General features: G+C 40.0%; 1 protein-coding gene across 2 annotated transcripts in view; it reads right to left on the bottom strand.

The window, feature by feature from the left end:
- The window catches only part of CNKSR3 (CNKSR family member 3), a 53281-nt gene that overhangs the window by 3171 nt on the left and 27920 nt on the right, over positions 1-22190 (bottom strand). For both annotated transcript variants that reach the window (XM_012572602.5, XM_072926957.1), the window contains exons 3-11: positions 15694-15896; positions 14441-14528; positions 11909-11950; positions 9934-10053; positions 8087-8146; positions 5307-5375; positions 4461-4607; positions 2860-2984; positions 273-481 (exon numbers count right to left, since the gene is read on the bottom strand). In XM_012572602.5, the coding sequence (XP_012428056.2) occupies positions 273-481; positions 2860-2984; positions 4461-4607; positions 5307-5375; positions 8087-8146; positions 9934-10053; positions 11909-11950; positions 14441-14528; positions 15694-15896 (1063 nt within the window). The remainder of the gene's footprint in view (positions 1-272; positions 482-2859; positions 2985-4460; positions 4608-5306; positions 5376-8086; positions 8147-9933; positions 10054-11908; positions 11951-14440; positions 14529-15693; positions 15897-22190) is intronic.

The raw sequence follows: 22190 nt of genomic DNA on the forward strand, positions 1-22190 counted from the left end.
TCTTGCTCATTTGGAGCAGGAGTGGACATAATGTTATAACCAAAACACATGTGGAAATGACTTTCTGTAGCAGTAGACCACAGCTGAATGATATTCATTATTGAAATAACAGTGTTTAAGAGAAATTATTTCAGATGTAGAATTCACATTCACAAAATATACAAATGGCCTTAATATCAACCAAGTGTGACAAGCAGACTTCTTAGACAAATCATTTCAGACTGATCAAAGCCCTTATCAGAACAGTGATAACAAGAGAGGAATGAACTCACCGTAGGACTGTGTTTTTTCTCTCATCTTGGCTGGTAGGATATTTACTTCCATGGGATACCCAGGCAGCTGATCTGAATCAGCAATAGTAAACCTTCGCCTTCGGCTCTCCTGATCCAGAAAAGAATTGGGAGACTCGGCGCCCTTGGACCCAGGTAGTGGCTGACTGCGTTTGCTGCCTCCTCCATACACAAAGCTCCCCTTGTCATCCCTGAAAGGACGTGTCACCACAGTTAGTGGCTTGAAAGAGTTTAAAGCTACAGACATGAGCAGGTTTGAAAGATGCTTCTAGCAGCAAGTCATGCTCGTGACAACTGGCATTGTGCGGCAAACAAGCTGGAAGAAACTCCCAAGAAAGTCAGGTGATAGAGGACTTCATTATATTTAACAAGGAGAAAAAGCTACCCTCCTCATGCTACTTCACTCTTAATGAGCCAGTAATTTAACACACTGAGAAATTTAGAGGCTCCACTCCAGCAAAAGATTTTGATAAATGAGACCTTTCTGTCCTGAGGGCATCAAAGCCCCCGATTCACTGCCTGCTCAAGTACAAAGCTGTGACTCAGGAGTGCTACATAAATTTACCCATCTCTGTATGTGTAATGGTAACAGCTATTACCTCCATCATCTGACAGTCTCTGCCTTTCAGTCATTACAGGAGTCCAATATCTGTAACCGAATATTCGCCACCTTCTCTCTCCCTCCTTGAGAGTTTCAGTAACAGATTCATAGTGTATGTGTGCATATATATCTATATACACATACATGGTTTTGATTAAATTCTGCAAGTATTTTTGGAAGAGAAGCTACCCTTCAAGTTAAGATTTGCCTGGAGGATTTCCCCCTTCCTACATGTTACAATCTTATTGCTTGAAGCAACCTTTAGCCAATTCAGGCATAAAAACACATAGCTGACTGCCTAAGCACACATATGCCCCAGTATTCATAGCAGTCCCTGGATGGCATGCCCCACTTGTCCAGCTCTCCAGCAAGAACAATGCTGCAGCTCAGTGAATAGGAAGGAGCTATTTATGGAGATGCAGAGAATAAAAATTGCACTCAAGCGTTACACCAGAAATGTATGCACATGGTGAGCTCTCCTACACCACCACCATGTGGAGACTGTGCCATGGGGCAGGAACCCAAACACTGCTCTCTGACTCCCAGTGTGGAGCAGAGGAGATCTGTGCCAGAACAGGATGATGAGGGGGAGCAAAAAAAAGCAATCATGACACAAATGCACCACAATTTCAAGAGAAAAGCAAAACATGTAGAGGTCAAAATAAATGACCAAACAGAAGGCAAAAGAATTATCCTTTCTCCTCTTCCTGCCTGCCATAGCTTCTCACATTTGCTTTCTTTAAAAGTCAAAGTCAAGATGCCTTTCCCTTTCCACACATCCTCCAGGATAAGTTTTACATCTTGTACTGCAACTTCCATCCTTTTCAACAGGGATTGAGGTCTAAAGGCATTTTAAGCTCGATATAATTTTGTGTCTCTTTAGGAAAGATAAACAAATTGAGCACAAAGATATAATTCACCAATGTGCTTGGTATTTAATGATTTGAAGAAATGACTAAGGCATTCATCTGCTAAATCTATATGCTTGTTATTATGCCAAGAGATTAAAAGATTTGAGTTTTTTTTATTAAGAACTGAGCATGTGTAACCATAAAAGCAAGGCAAGAGCAGGCCAAGTGAGTCCAACTTCAGTAAAGAGACCCTACCTAAGCAAGCCCCCTCCTCCCAGTCCTGCCCCAAAACCTGCAGTAATACCACCTCTGTATCAGCCCTTACATGACATGTGCAGGTGCCCTTCCCACAAGACCTGCAGCAAAAGGTCACAGTTTCTGTGCTGGGCTACCTACATGTAACCCAAAATGTCAGGGAAGGCCAGGAAGCATGCCTGCCTTTCACTTCTTGCCTGAAAACACTTTTTTCCATCACATTCCCAGATCAGCTGGCAGGGTTCTGGCATGAGTCAACATGAACTTGAGAAGAAACAACAGTCAGCCTTACCACACACACCACTCCCCCTCCCACTGCGTATACAGGTCTGCATTTTCATAGCTTACACCACAGGATAAAAAAAGAAGAGTTGATGTATTGCCTCTCCCTTCCCTTCAGTGGGAACATATTTGTTTTAAACAACTTAAAAATTTAATATGATAGGCGTCATTTAACGTGACATTCGTTTCTATCCCAACTCCCACAACAGTTACTCAACTTGCTAAAAAAGAAAAAATCCAACAGTGAAAAACATTAAGGACAAAAATTGCTGTGTGCAGTTGGATTTAAGCAGTGTCAGAAACATAACTCCACAACAAAACCAGAGATGACATTGGTGTCATGTTCTGGGAACAACTCTGCTCTCTGTGGCACACAATAATCTTCCAGTAATAAAATCTGTTACTATCCTGGTAATATACACACTTAAGCATAACTTCAAGCAATCCAACTCATTTAGGCAGCTGGAAGAAAGTTTAAGATTTGCAGCTTCCTCAAGCTGATCTGCACAGAGCTCAAAGAGCTCAGAAAGAAGTGTAGTGCAGGAGGTTTCTGTTGAGTGGTGCAGGTTTGTTTGCATACCGAGGAGAATACGGAACAGCTGGTGGAGGGGGAATGTACAGATCCAAAATGGCTGGCTTCTCCTTCTTAAGTGAGGTATCCACGGTGCTGTCTGGAGACTGAGTGGAAGCTGCTGGAGGACTGGTCTGAAATGTTAAACAGCTATCAAACACCTGAACATCCATTTATCATTCACAAATAGATAATTTAATAATCAATAGCACCATTTTCATCCCCTAGTGAACTACTACCTCTGTGATATACGAACACTTCAAAAACTCTTAGAATTTACATATTCCTCCACCCACAGTCTTGGCTAGCTTTACAAGCCCACCCACAGAAGTCCTACCATGGGTAATGCATTGCTCAAGAATATTTTGCTCTTTCCAGTTCTATTTTTCATGTGAATTCCACAGACAAAAAAAGCAACTGAGACAAAACCCCCTCTTCTATATTTAGATGCATTGAAAGAATACAAGAATACAATTTGTTTAATACAGATATGATTACGAAGCCTTGTGAAACTGGCATATGCAACCTTTATTCCATATACTCCAATGCCTGAGGCACAGACAGGAGTATATTAAATTCACCATAGATTGGATCAATGGATATAAGGGCCAGGGAAGCAAATTAAAAATAGATTTGGCATTGCTCATCTTTGCACCTCACTTCTATATATTCTCAGCATCTTGCCAGGTTCCTGTCTGCCTGTAGGAGAGAAAAGGTTTCAAAGACCTTTCTTCTGGGCACAGCCACTGCTGGGCATAGCCTATAAGCCAGCCCACCTCAGCTCTTCACACTGGTAATACATGTCAGGCATGATGCTACAAAAACAGGACATATGCATTGGTGAAAGGAAGGATGAACAAGTAGTCAAGTATACATCTTCTACCCATTTTGAGAGAAATCTGCCTTCATGGAGACTTGTAATAGCCACCAGCATTTCACAGGTTTAAATTATTCCAGAGGAGGAGGGGGAACTCTCCCTGGTTTTATTAATTTCAGATAATTAGTTTAAATTCAGTTAGGTTGTTTGCTCCTGCAAGCATTAAGCCCTAAATTTTCTAACGAAACATGCCATTCCTCAACATGGTTATTTAAGAATTACTAATATCACTTTCTCTGCTTAGTATCCAATCTGTGAATTGCCCAACAACCAAATCTTATTTAAACAAGTAGCTTAAATAATTTCTTGAAAAAAGACTTCTACCCCTTCACCAGATTAAAAAGAGGCCATATATATGGAATAGTCTTAAACTATTTCAGCAAAAACATATTACTGTGATAAATAAAGCATTTATTTATTGCTCCATGCTAATGAATTCCATACATATCAGCAGTTTTGCCTCAGATAAGTTCTCCCAGTGGCACACAGACTGATTAAAATATTCAGCACACCTAGTCCCTTTGTGTAGCAAGAGGGCATTATCTGGTAGCAAGGAGAAAAAAAATATAATATTTTCCCTTTTATCTAGGAACCAGAGGAGGACATTTCACCTAACCTGCCTTGACATGTATTTAACATGAGTACTTTGGGGCATTTCTGGGATTTCTCTTTTTTCTAGCTGCTACCAAGGCATTCCCATCCTGAGATGAGAGTGGAGCTGGCAGGCTCCCACCTGCACCAAGGGTGGTTTCCAGCGCAGGTTCTTCAGTGGAGCAGGAGTGAAATGAAAAGAGCCAGTAGGACGTTTCTTAAGCAGCAGCCTAACTCCAGCAGGATTCTCTCGCAACTTTGCCACCAGATTTTTTAGTTGCCATCCAACCTGGAAGAGAATAAAGACATCTTTTATTCAGCATTTCTTTTCTGAAAGCAAACAAACAAGAAAAACCCAAATCCCTCAAGTTAGACTGTTTGTTTTGACATGAACCTAGAAGAGATAAGGGATCCAAAAAAAAACATCTTAAGAATTAAAAAAAAAACTGGAAAGCTCTTTTTTTGCAAATTTTTTTCCAAGTTGTCTACTTAAGATGTAAACTAAATACTGAGATATCAAGCAGTGCTCTTTATACCTCAGCTCCAGTCCCAGAAGGACACATAGATATACTCAAATTTACTAACACAGGGATTCAGAGTGAATTACTTTTGTCATGTTTCTTTCTCACATTGAAAGGCATTGCCTAATGTGCTAAGCAAAAATGCAAGCATTACATCCAGGTTCCCAGATGCAAATGATTGGACAATCATTTGTAAATTATTGAGGAGACATTTTAAAGCTCTTTATCTGCATTTCAGTGGATTGTAATGCGACATTTTAAAACAGATCTTTAAATGCAACATGAACTATTTTAATATGATGCACAAAGCATTTAAACATGAAATACTGTATATTTATCAAAATATTGCAAAGAATAAAATCTGTCTTGAAAATAAAATGTTAAAAAGTCTCAAACATCAGAACTGCCTGCTGACCCCATCCATTCAGCCACTGTGACGCAGAGCAAGCATAAGGGAAGTTACTGACCACAGTTTGCCGATTAACTTGGATCACTTCGTCACCAGCATGAATCTTCTGGGAGCGATCAGCAGGGGACTGCAAAGAGGAAAACAAGAGTCACGTGCTGCATCAGGTCTCCCTCCCTCCCATAACAACTCCCACCAATCTAAGTCAAAGGTTGGATCAGAAATGCTCTTCATTATACATAATTTTCACATCTACTGATAGCCTGAGAAATGTAAATTAATTAATCAAATTATTTATTTTTATGCTGGGGGAACTAAACAGGAAGAGAGAAGGCATAGCCACCATCTGTTACAGGCCAAATTGTACTTAAGTCATGGGACAGTCTCCACTCTCCTTCTCCCTCCAGTTTGTACTATAGTATTAGACACTAATGGAAGAGGACTGACGAGGATTTCTGCCCTAACACAACAACCATCTTAAACAACTTTTAAACAAACATGTATTTATTTTTAAAAATACATTAAGACTTTGAATGTACAGAACAAAGGAGCAAAACCCCTCCAATCCACAAGATAGATCCTTTGCACTTTACCTTTTTGCCTTCCAATGTAAATAAAAGCTTCTGACTTTAATGTGAAACTGCCTGCCTGAATCACCAAAGCAGTAGATAAAAATACTTGCACAGACAGGTATTTTTCAAATACCTATCTAATAATAATACACTTTAAAATACAATTTTCTTGGAACAAAACCAAAGCTCTGCGGAACAAAACCAAAGTACGTAAAAATTTAGATTTATCAACATCTGGTGCAATGCACCAGCCTTTGCTGCAGTTATTAAAAACACTCTCACTGCTATAACACACCAACTCCTACCAGCCTTGACAACACCCAAACCACACAGACACGCTACCTTGGTACATGCTGCACCCTGGTCACAGGACAGCAACTCCTCCCATTCCCTCCACCCCATGAGTAACCACCAGGCAGCAGACCAGCTCTTCCTAGTGACTCCAGAACTAAACACTGGGATTAAGGACTCCCTTCTCCACCTCATCACACCTTTAGACCTGAAGTAACTTTGTTATGAGAAAGGCCTTAAGAATAAACAGCGCAACAAAGGGAGAAAACATGGGGAATTTGTGAGAGGCTTCAGCTGTCATGAGTAACCCCATTTCTTCATTGTCTTCTTGCTTCCTCTGAGAGGAAATGCCTCTGTGGAAAGCTGCATATATAGGAGTCAACCAAGATCATGAAAAAATGCTGGGCCAGAGTCAAGTTTGTGAAAAACAAAGCTTATTTCAAGCTGTCCTTTGGGTGACCAACAGCTCATCTGAGGGAGGGTGGGGGACCCTTGCACAGAGAAATCCTGCAGCAAGTGACAGGTCACAGCACTGGGATCACATCGTGAGAGCAGAAGAAAAAGCAAAGTTTAGCCCTAGGCAAACACAACATGCAAAGTCTCACGTAGGATGGAATAACTCAGGGATCCTCTTGGCTGACTCATACCAAATGGACTTCCCCAGTTCTTCCATTGTTCAGTACTGTCCATTCAGGGATGCAATTCCATTGCATTCCCATACACCGGCTCCTGGGGATAGCTACTAAAATACCACTCCAGATCTAGCAAGAAAATTGAGCAAGATCTAGGAAGAAAAAGATCCAGACAGGGTCATCTAAATGATACCACACCACTATAAAACCATCAGCTGTTCACAAATGTCTCAGTCGCTTGTCAAGTTCTGTTGCTCTAAAGGAAGGACCAGTGTTGATAACAAAAAGCAGACACTTAGGTCAACACTCAAAGCTACAGAAGGAATACAGACCTAAGTAAGACCTACATGCAGAAGCAGCTTGTCAGCAGTCAATGCTGCTTTCTTTTGCATTTATCAGATGTTAAAATTGCTGCAGAAATGGACGTGGTCTCTGTGGCAGATCCTATACAGAGGTATACCAGGACAATAGCATCAAAGCTATAGAAGCTTACACTCTGCACTCTGAACTGCAAGCTCACTGCAAGCATAGATTTCCACACTCTCCTGCCTGGTCCCTGGACCTGGCAGGGGAACAACTAGAACCACTGGTTCTTTTCTATTCACCAAAAAAAGAAAAAAAAATAGCATTGCTGCAAAAGCCTAGTTTCTAAGTTTCTCTGCTCTTTCTTTTCCTTTCACTCCTGGACAGCAGTAGCCTCTTTGAAAACACCACAGCATCACCTGCCAGCATCAGCTGCTGGCTAGAGGTCCACTCCTTCAAGGCTGCCCAGAAACCTTCAATAAATTCTCAGCTGCAAAGGACTCAGCATACAAATAAAACAAGGAACCACCTGCAGTAAAAGACTAGTTGCCTCTCTTGTCAACTACTTCCTTCCAGCTGACCACTCTTAAAGTCTTACTTGTTCATAGGCTTCTTTACTCTTCAAGATAATTTTGTCACAGGACAGCTCATTGATTTCATTACTCATTACTGAATCTAGCACACTGCCACCTAAATGCTCCCATTAGGGGAGATTGCTTTTGCCTGTGGAGAGCAAATACATCCAAGACTTGGTTAAGCAAGATACCATAAGAGCTCAGAACAGCAGATACAGTAACTTATTAAAGCAATTACTTTAATGCCAAGCATTTGAACTAATTTGTGTACTTGCAGGAACTGGTTTAATCAGACTAACAGTGAAACACACAGGCACAAAATATTTACTAACTGTGGATAAACAAATGATGGATCACACAGTACTTAAAGCAGTAATGCCATGCAAGACATGTCTATAACAACAAAAAGTGGTAAGTCAAACTATCTCAAAGCTGTTGTCTGAGATAACCTATATTTGCTTCACTTACATTTTCTGTAGTTCCAGTAATTACATGCAATCCATCATAAGTTGATTTGATGTACATTCCCTAAATATAAGGAAAAAATGAAAAACAAGTTTAAAGGCAAAACAAACCACGTAACTTATCTGATTAAAACACAGTTGGCAACAGACTCAAAACATTATTAAAACCGGTTAACAATTTGTACATTCTCCCTAAAAAAGTATGTAGTCTAATATTACAACACTCTAAACTTCTTCACAGATCACCTTTAGTGTCATTTATTATAATATTTATAACGACTTAAAACACCTAGCGTATGGAATAAGACTTAGAAACACTCTCTGGTTGGTAATACCAAACACTGCTGATTTTGCTGCCTTGTAAGTCTTTGACCTTGAACAGAACTTTATTTCCTTACTATCCAGCCTGCTTTAGAGAATTACAGGTTTTGCTAGGTGGCCACCAGTTCTCTCCAAACAGAACAGACCCACACAGGTGGGCTACAAGTATCGCAGACGTGTTCTTTCACAGCTTCTCTTGGCAAGTCAATACAGACAGCCTCATAACCACAATGCTTACATAAGCACTAAACTTCCAGCAGAGTATTTGTGGCTCTCTATGCTAATGCTGAGTGTGAACACAAGGGCAAACTTGATGAAATGGGTGTTGACTATAAGAGCAGCAATTTAAAAATCATGAACAAGCTATTAACTAATAATTACACAGATTTCCCACAAGAGGTGACCAGCACATTGATTTAATCATTTATTAACAAGTACATTAACAAGTACTAGTTTTCCTTTCTGCATCTGCTGTTAGAAATACTCACACTAAGAAGTACAGAACTGGATGTTACTCAGGAGCTGAAAGCAGTTTAGCTGCCTGAAATTACCCCACTTACTTTAAAAATAGGTGGAAAATTAGATGATCTTTTTGACCCTTCCTCTCCAGCCAATTCCCTGCCTGTTTTCCTGTCAGTATCCAATTGGGTGCACCCACCTCCTTGTTTTCTTATTTAGGCCACGCTAGACTGACTCTGCTTCAATGTAGCTTCTATATTAACAAAGAGGTTCCCATAATATCAAAAATGCATGACTAATTCAGTCAAATCCACTGGTCTAGGTAAAACTATATAGCACAGTAATACTGGTCAGTCTCCTCTAAAAATGTTCATTTCTCCTGCCCTCAGGGCTAGGAATACAAATGCACGTAACAATTTAAATTCCCCCCAACTCATTCTAACACATCTGCTCCCTAGACAGAAAATCCACCAAGATTTCAAATTAAGTTTCTCATAACCAGCACTCAGCTAAGCAGAATCCATTGAACGAACAAGAGTCAGTAATAAGACATGGCCACCAAACAGTTAAAAATTCTCATTTTCCTGCTAATAGCAAACCTACAAAATTCTCTCATCCATCCATATCTTGCTATAAACACACGTAAAAAATCATCTTTCAAAACACAGACATCATTTCTCATTGCCTTCTCCTTCTCCCAACCCCCCCTAGAAAAAAAAGTGGCTATGGTAACCTGAAAAAATAAAAACTACTAGCTTTACAAGCATTTGTAAATTCCCCAATATTCTGCTTAACACACCTTCAAACAATCAGAATAATAATAACCTTCAGCAATTTAGAATCAGAAATTATATTTGTGATCAAGCCTATTAATGTGCCTATCTGTCCCTGGCAGCCACTCCAGCACACCAATGACAACTGACCTTTAGGGCTCCTTCTCTTGCCTCTTTCTTTTCCCCACAGGTTATTATCAGTTTGGAAATACCTTATTATAAATACACACTTGCATTGGCTCACAGGGCTACCTATTAAATACTGGGAACATCAGGACACTCCAGAATTGCTTCTTACCAGGCCTTCCCCAGGTTTAATGTTGGTTAAATGGACCTCTTCCAGACATGCACACTGGCTCATCAGTGGGTCTGTAGTTGATCGGATGGCTTTATCACAAATGCCATTTAAAATCTTAGCCTGCAATGAGAACATACAAAAAACAGTTAGGAAAATTCTCTCCTGGCTTCTTCCTCTTTCAGTTTTCAAAATATGCAAAGGAAATGAATTCTAAAATCACTGAAATAGAAGATTCATCTGCACAGGTCTATTCTACAGCATGTTTACATCCTTATTGTAACACAGAAAGAACCTGTTTTCATTATTGTTACCTTACCATCACTAACATATGCTGACACAGCCTTTGTCTGAAAAAATAAACACACAAAATAAAACAAAAAATTGGGCTTGGGGTTGGTTTGCTTTAACCAAAATAGAAGTCATTAAAATATTGAAACATTTTGATGATTCTTTTGGAAACAATTGACAGTTTTTCATGCTGTTCTGTACTCCTTCTATGAGAATACAACTGGCCATGTGTCACAAAAAGTGATGTGCTGGCCATTGAAATATCTACACAAAACCTTACAGTGTAAGGTAGGAGTATCCAGCACTTAAGTGTTTCTGCAGTACTTCTCTCCATTGTGCCTCTGAACCGACCTCTTCTGGAATGCTTACACAGGCAAGGTTCATATTTCCTTTTGACCAAAACATAACTGATCCTAAGCCAACATTATAAATAAAGGCTAATTCTGACCTTGGCGTGTGTGTCAGCAAAGTCGGAGGCAGAATGGCTTTGCCTTGCAGAACATGTAACTATCAGAATGTCTAATTAAGCATGAAAAAAAGAAGGAAAAAAAAAAAGCCAAAAAAATCTGTGCCCTCTCTAGACTCACAAATTTCATTATGTCCCACTGTGCTTTCTGCTTTGACATCAAGTGAAGCAAGGCCGACACTCAAAGTAGGTTACAAAATCTTAAAGGAGAGAGAAAATTAGTACACAATACAGTAGTTAGCTATAAACAGTTTGGGAGCTTGCAAGGTAAGTCACCTTTCACAAGGGGCTTGAATCCTTCAGTCAAAGTAGACACATGTAACTACAGAACGGGGGCGAGCTATGTCATAGGAAGACATTGGTTTGGATTACAATGGTCCCTGGAAACAATAGCTCCAACGTTTTCTGTTTCATTTTACGTCAGATTTCTAGAGCAGCAATAAAATAAATCAACACAATGTTTAAGTGTGAATGCGAGGAACTGCTCGAACAAGGGAATTTCAAACAACAATACCTACTTCCAGTGTGGGTGTGCACAAATGGAAAAAGAAAGATGTAGAGAACTCCCTTTTACATGATCTCGTTATTTATGAACAAAATTATTTTTAGTTATTGTGCTACTAAATTCCTAAGCATCTATGAGCTACCGGAAGGCCTTATCAAAGAGCACAGCCTGGTTCATGTCAAAAGCAGGAAGCGATGATTAACTGTTACAAAATATAAAAAGCATTCCATTACACTCTGCATTTGGTCACAAGCTGCTTCAAACAACCCTAGAAATTCAAGCTCAAATACAGAGTCAGAGCTTCATTTCTGTGGCAGGGCAGTTTTACATGAAGAAGCATAACAAGGCAGAGCGTCTGCTTATTAAGGCACTACATGCACTCCACAGGCCTAATTGGTTTATTTAGCCTGTGATCATTTTATAAGACTAGTCCTCCCTTGAAAATTTAAGGTTAAATTATCTTGGAAATATAGCTGTGTAATGAAACTTTAAGGAATACTTGACTACATGCTATCACCATACAGTATCCATCTGCTGAAATTTCAATTATTCCCCTACAGGAAAGAACATTCACAAAACAAGTCATAGTAATGTTTATTTGCATTATATGCTTGAACATTTGGGACTGAAAAGTTGTTGTCAATACAACCAGTATAGAAACAACAGAAATGAATGTGAATGGAGACAGCTGAGTTTCAACAGAAACATAAACTTACCACAGTCTGGACTTTATCTTCCATGTCAGCCACAGTGCAATCCTAAAAATAAAACAAGAACAAAACCCCTACATTAACCAATAAACATGGAAACAAATCATCTCTGAAAACCCTGCAAAACTTCCATTTTAACCTCAAATAGAAATAGAGTTATTCATGCTGCAGGGATTAGTCAGATTAGTTTCACCCAGGAGGGCTCAAAAGGACTATTAAGCAACTATTTTCTGGCCCTGGTAGAAAGCAATAATAAACCTTGAAAACTAAGAGAATGTGGGATTCAATTACAGCAACTGACTTTTCCAGAAAAGCAGAACCTGGCACAATTAAATCAGATTCTCAGAAGGCCAGGCAGATGTGCCTGCATTACATCCCAACTCAGGTACTCCTCTGCCCCAGGCATCAAAACAGATCTAAACATATGTTAAAAATAGAAGGGAAAGTGATAGTCTAAAGAATATGCTATCAATGAAATTCCTGAAGGGCAGAGGACTGCACACAAGGCATTATTAACACAGTCCAGGAATAAAAGTCTTTGAACTAAAAATGTTCGTGTAAAAATCTACAGAAGTCATCACTGTTCTCTGCAAGAAGTGTTGAACTGGAGAATTATATTATTCTCATATTAAAAAGTTTAAAAAGTATGTAAAAAATAAAACAAGATTTACAATATCTACAAGAAGAAAATCCCCAAGCATTTTAATAAGCTTAAGAAGGAGCCATGTTGGAGAAGTTTGTGGAGGACTTTCCCCTGCTTTTCTCTGCTAAATACACATGCACAAATCAATACCAAATGCCATCTATCATTGTGCAGACAAAATGCTCAAAATTGCAAAGTCCTTCTGCTCCCACTCATTTCTGTTTCTACTGTTTATTATTTCGGCCCTAAAGTTTGACATGGAACTTCAAGTGGAGTAAAATTCTGTCCTTGAATCTATATAGCTATCATCAGAGATAACTAGAATCAACTTGCATTCCCACCTTGCTCTATTATGATATGCTTTTATGCATCCTTTATGATTATGCAGAGCAGCATTTGTTCCACGAGAGCCACTCTGGCCTCTTCTTCACCATTAGAACTGACAACCTGTTTCTGTAGTCTGCACCTTAGTAAGAAATATTTTTAAAGTCTAAAAACCCTCCTAAAGATTTTTCTTTTTCTTCAACTGTATCTCTTTTCCACATCAGCAGACTCCTTCAGACTATTCTAGCATATGTGCCCTGTCCCAGGACAAAACTATTGCTTGGTTCTTCCCACATTAATGCTTTTCTCATATGCAACAACCCCATCTTTTATTATAGCTTATATTAAATTGGCAGAGAAGTAGTCTGACATTTTTTAAAAGGCCAGGGTTGTTATTTACAGCTTCAGTTCCCTTGCCATCAAAGGCTGACCTAACAAAAAGATGAGACACCCTTTTCAGCAGCTTTATTAATACATTCAGCAATCTCCTATCTCAGTTCCTGTAGTACTCTTGGGTGAACACCATCTGCTGCTAGAAACACAAACTGTCCCACTGCACAATCTGCACATATGCAGCTGTAAATCACTGAGTCTGTGCAATTGCACACGGAGCACAAGGAAGGCACTGAGCAGCAGGCATGCACACCTTGGGGTACCCAGACACCAGCCTTTCACAATGACACAACACTGGCTGGCATCACAGCTTGACAACTCAGGATTTTTCTGTCCTTTGACATCATCCCTTCAGCATGGGGAGGGAATCACCCATGTTACAGAGCATGGTCCTCCAGAGTCCAAACATTATATGGACACAGAATAATGGTTAAGAGCAAGTTCGGCAGTCACTGAAATGTGCACACAGTGCTTCACAGCCACAGCAGTGCCACACTCTCAGAACAGGCTCAAGAACAGGCAGCATTATTCAGAGAGCCAAATTATGTCAACTGCCAAGATTGCCATGGCTGCTACATGTCCTCTTAGCTACTATCTGTACAAGCACTCATCATACAAGTTTTGAAAAATAATCTGGTCTTGCAGTAGTGGCAGAAGCACTCTGGCTAGTAGGATCTGTATCATAAAGGTGGCAATTCCTTCCATTATATGCAGCATTTCCCATTTGATGGCTAAAACATCCTGCATGGGCCAAGACTTATGGAGTCTGCAAACATAGGTATAAAAATCAATGGAGCCATATTTTTGTTTAGAGTTAGCACTGATAACTGTTTTTCAACATGCTGCTTGGAATGCGAAAATCTTCAAATGCAGATCAACTATTTCAAAGACTAACTCTCTTTCCAGTAAAGCTCAAGAAAATGAGAGTAGCCTTTAAGCTGCAGTCACTTAAGATACAGCCAGCAAAACCAGAATTGACAGGCAAGGGGAACAACAAAAAACCCCACACTCAAACACAGACAACTGAAACTGACCTTCATGGACTTTCAAAGTTAAAAGTGAGAGCTCATTCCCAGAACTGCCTTTCATTAGTACTCAGCACAAAGCAAGCACATTACTTCCCCAACACCTCCTTTCCTTCCCTTTTGGAAAGAGGAGAGGAAAAGAAATCAGCTGACCTTTTGAACAGTAGTAGTGAGGTCCAAGCAGAGCTGAATGATTCTGTTCTTCATTGATGAAAAGTCAGCAATACCTGTAAATGGTGTCCTACAACAAGAGAAAATTCCCCTTAGATTGGAGGGAACAGTTTTCTCCCGTCCTACCTTACCAGTGAGGAAGAGCATATGAGAGTAAGTGCTACAACTCTGACATTGACATAATTGGGAGGATAGTTTTACAATGTAAATATTCCCGACTGCATAGTTCTGCTCCACTCTTGCACCAAAACTGGGAATTTTCTAGCCCTGTCCTTGGGTTTACCAGTGAGAGAACCTCCAACTTTCTGACTAGACAAGGAAAAAATGATTCTCTAAAAGAAGAAAAATAGATTTTCACATTTTACACACAGAGGTGCAGTGTGACTTAGAGAAGAATCATTACAGATAGGACAGCTTTAGGACCTGAAGAGTCCTACCACTGAACTTTCAGACAGTTGCAAAACCTAGAAAAGGGGTTGAGAAATAACCATAGCAGGTCTGGAAATAGACAAGCCAGCAATTTTGATGACTGTGAGTTACAGAAAAGAATTTAAGGTGAGCTGCCAGCAACAGAATGAGAGGAGAGGACCAGGTGAGAGGCACAAAGTGTTATCATCACTGCCTGGACACAGATCAAGTCCTTACCTGAGAGCAGGATAAAGAATAAAAGTGCACCTTGCTGCAGTACCTGTGCAGTTATTCTCCTCAAGCAAACTAGCAAGGGCTTTGAGAATTTATGTTAATCTCTTATCATCATGGACTGCAACCCTGCCAGCACCTGACCTGCTGCAGCTGTAACAAAATAACTCTGGCTCTTTCCAGGCAAAAAGAGAAAATGAAACAGCAGAAGGATAATCTCTCCCACTGCTCAGTTTTCAAATCACATAGCTAAGGCCATGATTTCAGCAGAACATTAAAAAAATCTTTCAGGAAGGGATCTGCCAATAACAAGTAATTTAGAAGCTGGGAAAACTATGTGTATGAGAAACTGACCTAAAAAGGATTTTATAAATACCAGTTTGAGTGCAATGTTAAGAATTTTATTGCTTTTAGCAAGAGTCAAAGTGCAAGAACAGATACTCTAGGTTAAATTTATCCACTAGAGGTCTTCTAGCAACACCAAAAAAAGGGGTTAGTGACATCAAGATCTTCACACCCAAGCATCTAGGGAAGGCCCTACAAAGAGAAGCAATTCATTAGAGCAGCAAATTAAAATATAAGCATTTTATTCTTACCTGTCCAACCATGCAAGCAAGGCTTTAGCAGCACCAATAAGCTCTACGACTGAAGTAAGGAATTCATTGGGGGGCTTGCGAGAGGTATTTCCATCATAATTTGAACTTTTCCTACGGCTGCTGATGTAGTTTTGCAGATTGTTGGATGACCCTCGCAGCTTGAGAACCAGGTTCTTCATATTGTCTGTTTCAAGGCCATAGTTCTGCAAGGAACATTATTATGCTTGATAAATATCCTTGTTGAGTTCTCCTATTTATTACAAAACAAGTTAAAAGCTCACATGGGATGAAAAGTCTTGACGAGTTGTACAAGTTTCTCATGGTTTTCTGGCCTTCAAAAATGCCTTCAAAGATTTGTTCTACACCATAGCCAGTAAAGAATACTTTTGTGAGTGCCAAACCTCAGTTTCTGTCATTAATGAGATTTAAGGACACTTTTTAATCAGAATCAAGTTCCAATGTCCTAATAGATATCATTTACTTGTTAATAACTGGATTGTTCGTGTTAAAGAAGAGCAAGCATTTTATTTTTCTTAAAACAATTTCTATCCTGTGGTAAATAAACACTGAAGTAACATTTCATTCACAACTAAAGATAAGTTAAATCTGGTAAGAGATAAAAACATCAACAGGAAGCGAATGCAATTTTGCAATCAAAAGCTTAAATAAATATTTGGATCACCAGTTTTCAGCAACTGTGCTCCTTGACTACAACAGTGCAATTATTTGCAAGTTTGAGGACAGTGTTAACATCATACATGGTAATTAAACCCATTTTTAGACATCAAATTTTTTATTCATTTACAAAACCCATAAAAATATCTGTGAGTCTTTCCTATAGCCTCAACTTTATAAATTCAAATTCCTATTTTTCTTGAGAAAAAAACCCCAAAAACAACAACAAAAAACCACTCCCACTAGAACAAAACACACAAAAATGCAAGAGTCCTGCCCTTCATTATTCTTTTGCTGCTGCAGATTCTTGCAACTAACCTCCAAGTTCCATAGTCAGTCAGATATACTCTCTATTCTTTCTACTTTCCTATTCAAAAACCTAAATCAACTAAGGCAAATTTTAATTCCTTTAATTCCTAGTTTCCAGGAGTTCCTATACCTCCATTCAGGATCACCATCCAGGCCAAAGGGAAGCTTCAGAAGTCTCAAACCAACCTCCTGCTCAGAACAGGCTCAGCTGTAAGCTCAGACCAGCTTATTCAGGATTTTATCTTGCCAGGTCTCCAAAGACAGTGCACAAACTCTCTGGACAGCCTGATATACCTGGTCTGACTTGTCTTCAGAGTAAGAAAATGTTTCCTTATACCCAGCCTCAGCCTCTTGTTTCAACTTCTGCCATGCACAGCCCAACTCTGCCATCCTGACAACTGCTCCCCACCGTGGTGGGCGCTGGGGATCCAGCTTCAGATCCAGCTGAGGCTGTTTGGCCTCAGTTGTCCCAGTCCCCCGGCCTTTCCTCACAGGCAAGTACTCCAGCCCTGCCCAAGCTGAGAGCCTTTCACTGAGCTTGCTCTTGTTTCCCTGTACCTTTGCTGTACATAGGGGCAGGGGGCAAATTTAGACTAAGGAGTGACAACTAAAGGGTGACAATCACTTCCCTCCCTTTTCCATTAATGCAGACCAGGATGCTGCTAGGGCACAGTGCTAGCTTGTAGCTCCATTCCCTCCAGACTGAAGCATCTGTAAAGAAGGCTGGAATATATCATATTAAGTCATTTACAAAATGTAAGAATCTTTGACCTAAAGAAACACACATCTCCAGTGTATGGAGAGGTGTCAGCTACACAGCTACTTCTAAAATACTGCTACATCCTATGGATAAGATCCCAGTGGGCTTAAGTTACACAAGTGCGTCCCTCCTCCACCTCAGGGCTCTTGGCAAGGAAATATCCTTAAAGTGCAGCCAGGAGTAAGGGTTGAAAGGATATGTCCAATTTTAAAAAATGCCACAGTTGCAACAGCAAAGGATATCCTTAAATTTTCCAGGATTACAGAAAGGGAAAGACCTGGATTACTAAACAACTTTAAAGTACTTGCACACTGTGATATGTGAACTTACAACCTTTTAATTTTAACAAAAACAAAACCCCAGCACCCCAAGAGCATTATTTAGATGCATTTCTTGCAGTTAGTTTAATCCTCCTCTTAGAAGATTGAATATTAGTCTATTGTTGAGGGAATACTTTTTCACAAACAGGTCTGGATGCGGGGCAAGTTCCTATGACCACAAGAAAGCAGCCACATACCAGAAACCCTCCCCGTAAGGAGGGGAACTAGAGGACACTGATCCCCTGCTTTCATAAAGGGGCAGAAAACAGAAAATACTTTTTCTGTGCAGAGGTACAACCTAATCACTCTGATCAGAACTTGAGAGTTTTCATGTAATTAAATATCTCCAGATCTTTCTTTCTGTCATTCAGATGCAGAAACTCTGCCAACCACCTGTAGATACTTGAGATTAGAGGTGGCACCAGTATTTAAGAGGACACGTGTTGATATACCAGGTAAGAGTTTGGGCTTGGCCTTAAAGCATTCACATACCCCTTATCACACCTCTTTCACCTTATTTTTACCATGGGTGCATCTGGTGTGACTCTTCCAGTTCAGGAAGTTTTTAAATAATCCTGTCAAGTGGTTCTCAGTTTTGAGGGTGACTTCAACAACACAGGTGCTGCCTCTAGAGATGCAGGGGCTCCAGCTCATAACTGCAACTGGTGTCCCCAACAGACTCTCAAGAGCACATTACAGCCAAGCTCCAAGTCACTGCTCTAAGCTCCCTCTTACAGCTTCCTCCAAAGGGTCTACAGAGTGCACCTCCACTGATAAACCAGCAGTTTGTGCTCCAGGAAAGGTCCTGACCAAGCCTACCCAGCACAACACAGGGTATGCAGCTCTTGAGTACCAGGACACCAAACTGGACAACTATGTATCAGCCCTAGTGGATGAACTACCCCAGAAATAGTAGTCAACCCAACCCAAGCCACCTCTGCTCCACCAGTCCCCTCACTGTTTTAATACACAGAAAGCACTTTGCCCCTTCACCAGATGTAGCAATGCTTTTATCCAAGCTGAAACTCTCTTGACCAGCTCTCACATCACCAACTATTCTTTCTCCTTCACTTGCAATGTCCAGCCTGTTGGGAAGGTTGGCTTGGGGATCTAAACAATACAAAGAAATCTAATCCCTTGGTTTAGGTCCCTGAAGTAGCTCACTTCAGGGTCAGGTGAGTGCAAGCACAAAGGATCACTAATCAGAGGACGGGAGGGGGTGGAGACAGCAGCTGACTTGGATTAATTGAACTTGTCATAGAACTGTAGCCCCGATCCACGACAGATAGGAATGCTGATATTGTGGCAGCACACCAAACAACCTTCACAGTGACACACAGCTGAAGTGCAAAGCTTAGCAGGCTTTTCTTGAAGTATTTCCACAGGACTAAGGCTACAAGAGTTAACAGCTTATTACTTAAGCAAGCAAAAGGTTTTAGATGTTGGTCATGAACAAAAAAAAAGGTTACAGTTTACTCTTGCTCCCAGTTTTAAACATCAAAGTTGTTTTAATCTAAACAGGCTGAAGCCAGCGGTCAAGAGCACCTGATGTCAAACATTGCCAGGCTATTACTCATTAACCTGGGGAGCCACATGCAGCACTGGAGGAGAGGCAGCACCCACACGTGAGCTCACTCCTTCTAAGCTCCATCACATTTAATGAGAAAAAGTAATCTGACCAAATAATGGCTCAAGGTCAGGCAGCCAAAAAAAAAAGAAAAAAGAAAAAAAAAAAAGAAAGAAAATCAGCAAAACCACAAAGGTGTTTAACTGAATTCAAAAGAGCAGAACAGTTGTGTCAGAGCTGGACTGGACTGATGAGAGTTCTGCTACTGCCCAGGGACAGTACCCTTTTCCCTTTCACAGCCATGTTCACATGCTGCAATGTGATGAGTTGGACATACTGGCTGATTGAACTGAAAACCTGCTCTGGGAAAAAAAATTAATAAAACCAGTTCAAATGCTTGCTCAGATGCTGACCCAACTCACTGCAGGCTATATAAACATTTGAAATAACACAAGGTACTGTCACAGTCATCCATTCTTGTTTGTTTCCTTTTAACCAAAATGCATTCTAAAGAATCCTCTGGACTAGTAAATTTCCTAATAAACAACACAAAATTTGAAGCCTCTAAAAAATATAAAATCTTACGTGGTAATGCATAGATATCCTTTGACAATGATTAGGATCTAAAGGGTAAGTCTTCACATATGCATTTTTTTTCATGTTTTGATGTTATATTTTGTTATTCTGCAGAACATTACCACCAGTTAAATTATCAAAGGCACAACTATGTCCTTTTTTAATTTATGGTTTTTTTCAGGGTTTGGGGTGTCTTTTTAATTGCATATAATTAGTATCTCTTTATTCTAACCTCAAGAAAAATCCACTGTGTTTTTGTTTCCAAACTCTCCCATCAGAGTGTAGGCAAATAGTCAGAAATCAAATCCAAAGAACACCTTAAAAGTGAAAATATTTGCATATTTTCTTGCATTGTTTTATATTCATTAAGCCCTCAAAAGCTTGTTTTCTGTCCCTGCTTTTGTGGTTTGAAAAGCAAAGTTATGTATGTTTGTTCCCTCCTCCCCCAAATACTTCAATCAACAAAGAAACATGATCTTTCTTCCATCCCTTTCCCCCACACACACCAAGCACTACAGTCAATAAAACGTTGAAATACTCAAGTTGATGATTTTTTTCCCCTCTTCAGGGGGAATTCAGGTCCTTTGACACAGCCTCTAAATTCCTCAAATAAGTCTTCAACGCCTATTCAGAAAACTCTATTAGATCAGCTCAAGAGCAAGAGAAATGTGTTTATCCCAGTCTAGACTCTCCTGTTGACTCTTCAAGATGCTGGATATGCAGCCACTGCTATAAGGACATGAGGGAACACTGCTTCATCACCAAAGCAGTAGAGAAAGATGCATTACTTTCTTTTTCACACTAGAAACTTCCAGACGTATTTTTAGCTCAGTGCTGCCAAATAGTACTCAACCCTTAAAAAAATGCAATTAAAAAATCATGTGCATTTGGTATCCTTTCTCAAAGCAAGGACTATGTTCACACTCTGTTTAGTGACTGATCTACTGAGGCTGGAACAAAGGTCTCTATGGTGAAAGCTTGAAAAGAGATACTGCAGGAGAAAGGGGTTCCAAAGAGAGCTTGCTCACTGTCTTTAGAACCACATGTGTTCCTGTGGTGTCAGGGAGCCAAAGCACTGATCTGAAGGAAACTCAGATGGGAAACTGCCAAAGCAAAACTAGGTAAGAAGGGAAATTCTTCTTGAGAATTTCAGGACTGGGAAACCACCAAAACGCCCTCTCAAACTTCCTCCACCAGGAATGACAGCCTTTCAAAGAGTGACATCAGGCTGGTCCAGCCAATGCCACATTCCCACAGTGTGAGCTGACAGCTTACAGTGGGGATGGCAGTGGGGTCAAAAAAGGGGGAACAAAACAAAAAAATTAAAAATAATTCCTTTGCTTACAAGGCCCCAAAATTTGGGGAAGTATCAGCATATATACAAAACATCCACAAAACAATAAACATTCCCACTTTCAAAAAAATTAGTTGCCACTAGCATTTAGTATCCCCTTGGAAACAGAATCAGTGGTGATTTTATGCAGTTTCAAAAACTCAAGGGAACAGGCATCAAGAAGGTGACAAAGGGCATACTGAAAACACAGGAATTCTTCCTGCACCTCTTAAAAAGGGAACAAGCACATTTCAGCTGTAATATGCAATATCTGTTTAATGCATTAACTTGAGCTGCATTTCACAGAGAATTTCCAGAAATGGGTCTGAGGTCAAAACTTTTGTCTACAAAGGAAATTAGAAGGAAATTGTAAGAGATAAAACACAGCTTTACGTTCTGGCAGTTGTCCAGCTTTGTTCACTTCATTCTAATATTTTTAAGAGAATAAAAAGTGCCTTTGGGGACTACCACATAGATTACTTCAGTCAGGACCATATACAACCCACACTACATTTACTAACTCACCAGACCCCTGCACTTGCCCAGCAAGTTCCTTCCCACACCATGAATTGCTTTTCAGTCCAGCTAAATTCCTCTATTAGGTTTTCAAGGTAATGTTAAATTTTTTTGGTAGATCAAATACCTAAAGGAAATAAAATATCTTTCAAGTTTAAGAGTAACTTTTTGAGAAACATTTTAGATCATTTGAAGAGATTTCATTAAATATGCATCTTTCAGTACAATTTGCTCCTGGCTGTGGAGTAGGAACATGCCCTGTAGCACCTCTTTGCAGCAAAGGATCCAAAATGTTAAAGCACATTATCACACAGGCAATAAAGACTCTCCATTTTAAGAAGCATATGCTCACTGCTCAAAGCCTTGCCTAATGTAGGGAAGACAGGGCAGTGCTGGCCAAGGAATCATCAGGCAGGCTTTCCCACCCTGCTCCCTGATGTA

This window comes from Taeniopygia guttata, chromosome 3, assembly GCF_048771995.1.
Source record: "Taeniopygia guttata chromosome 3, bTaeGut7.mat, whole genome shotgun sequence".
Taxonomy (NCBI): Eukaryota; Metazoa; Chordata; class Aves; order Passeriformes; family Estrildidae; genus Taeniopygia; species Taeniopygia guttata.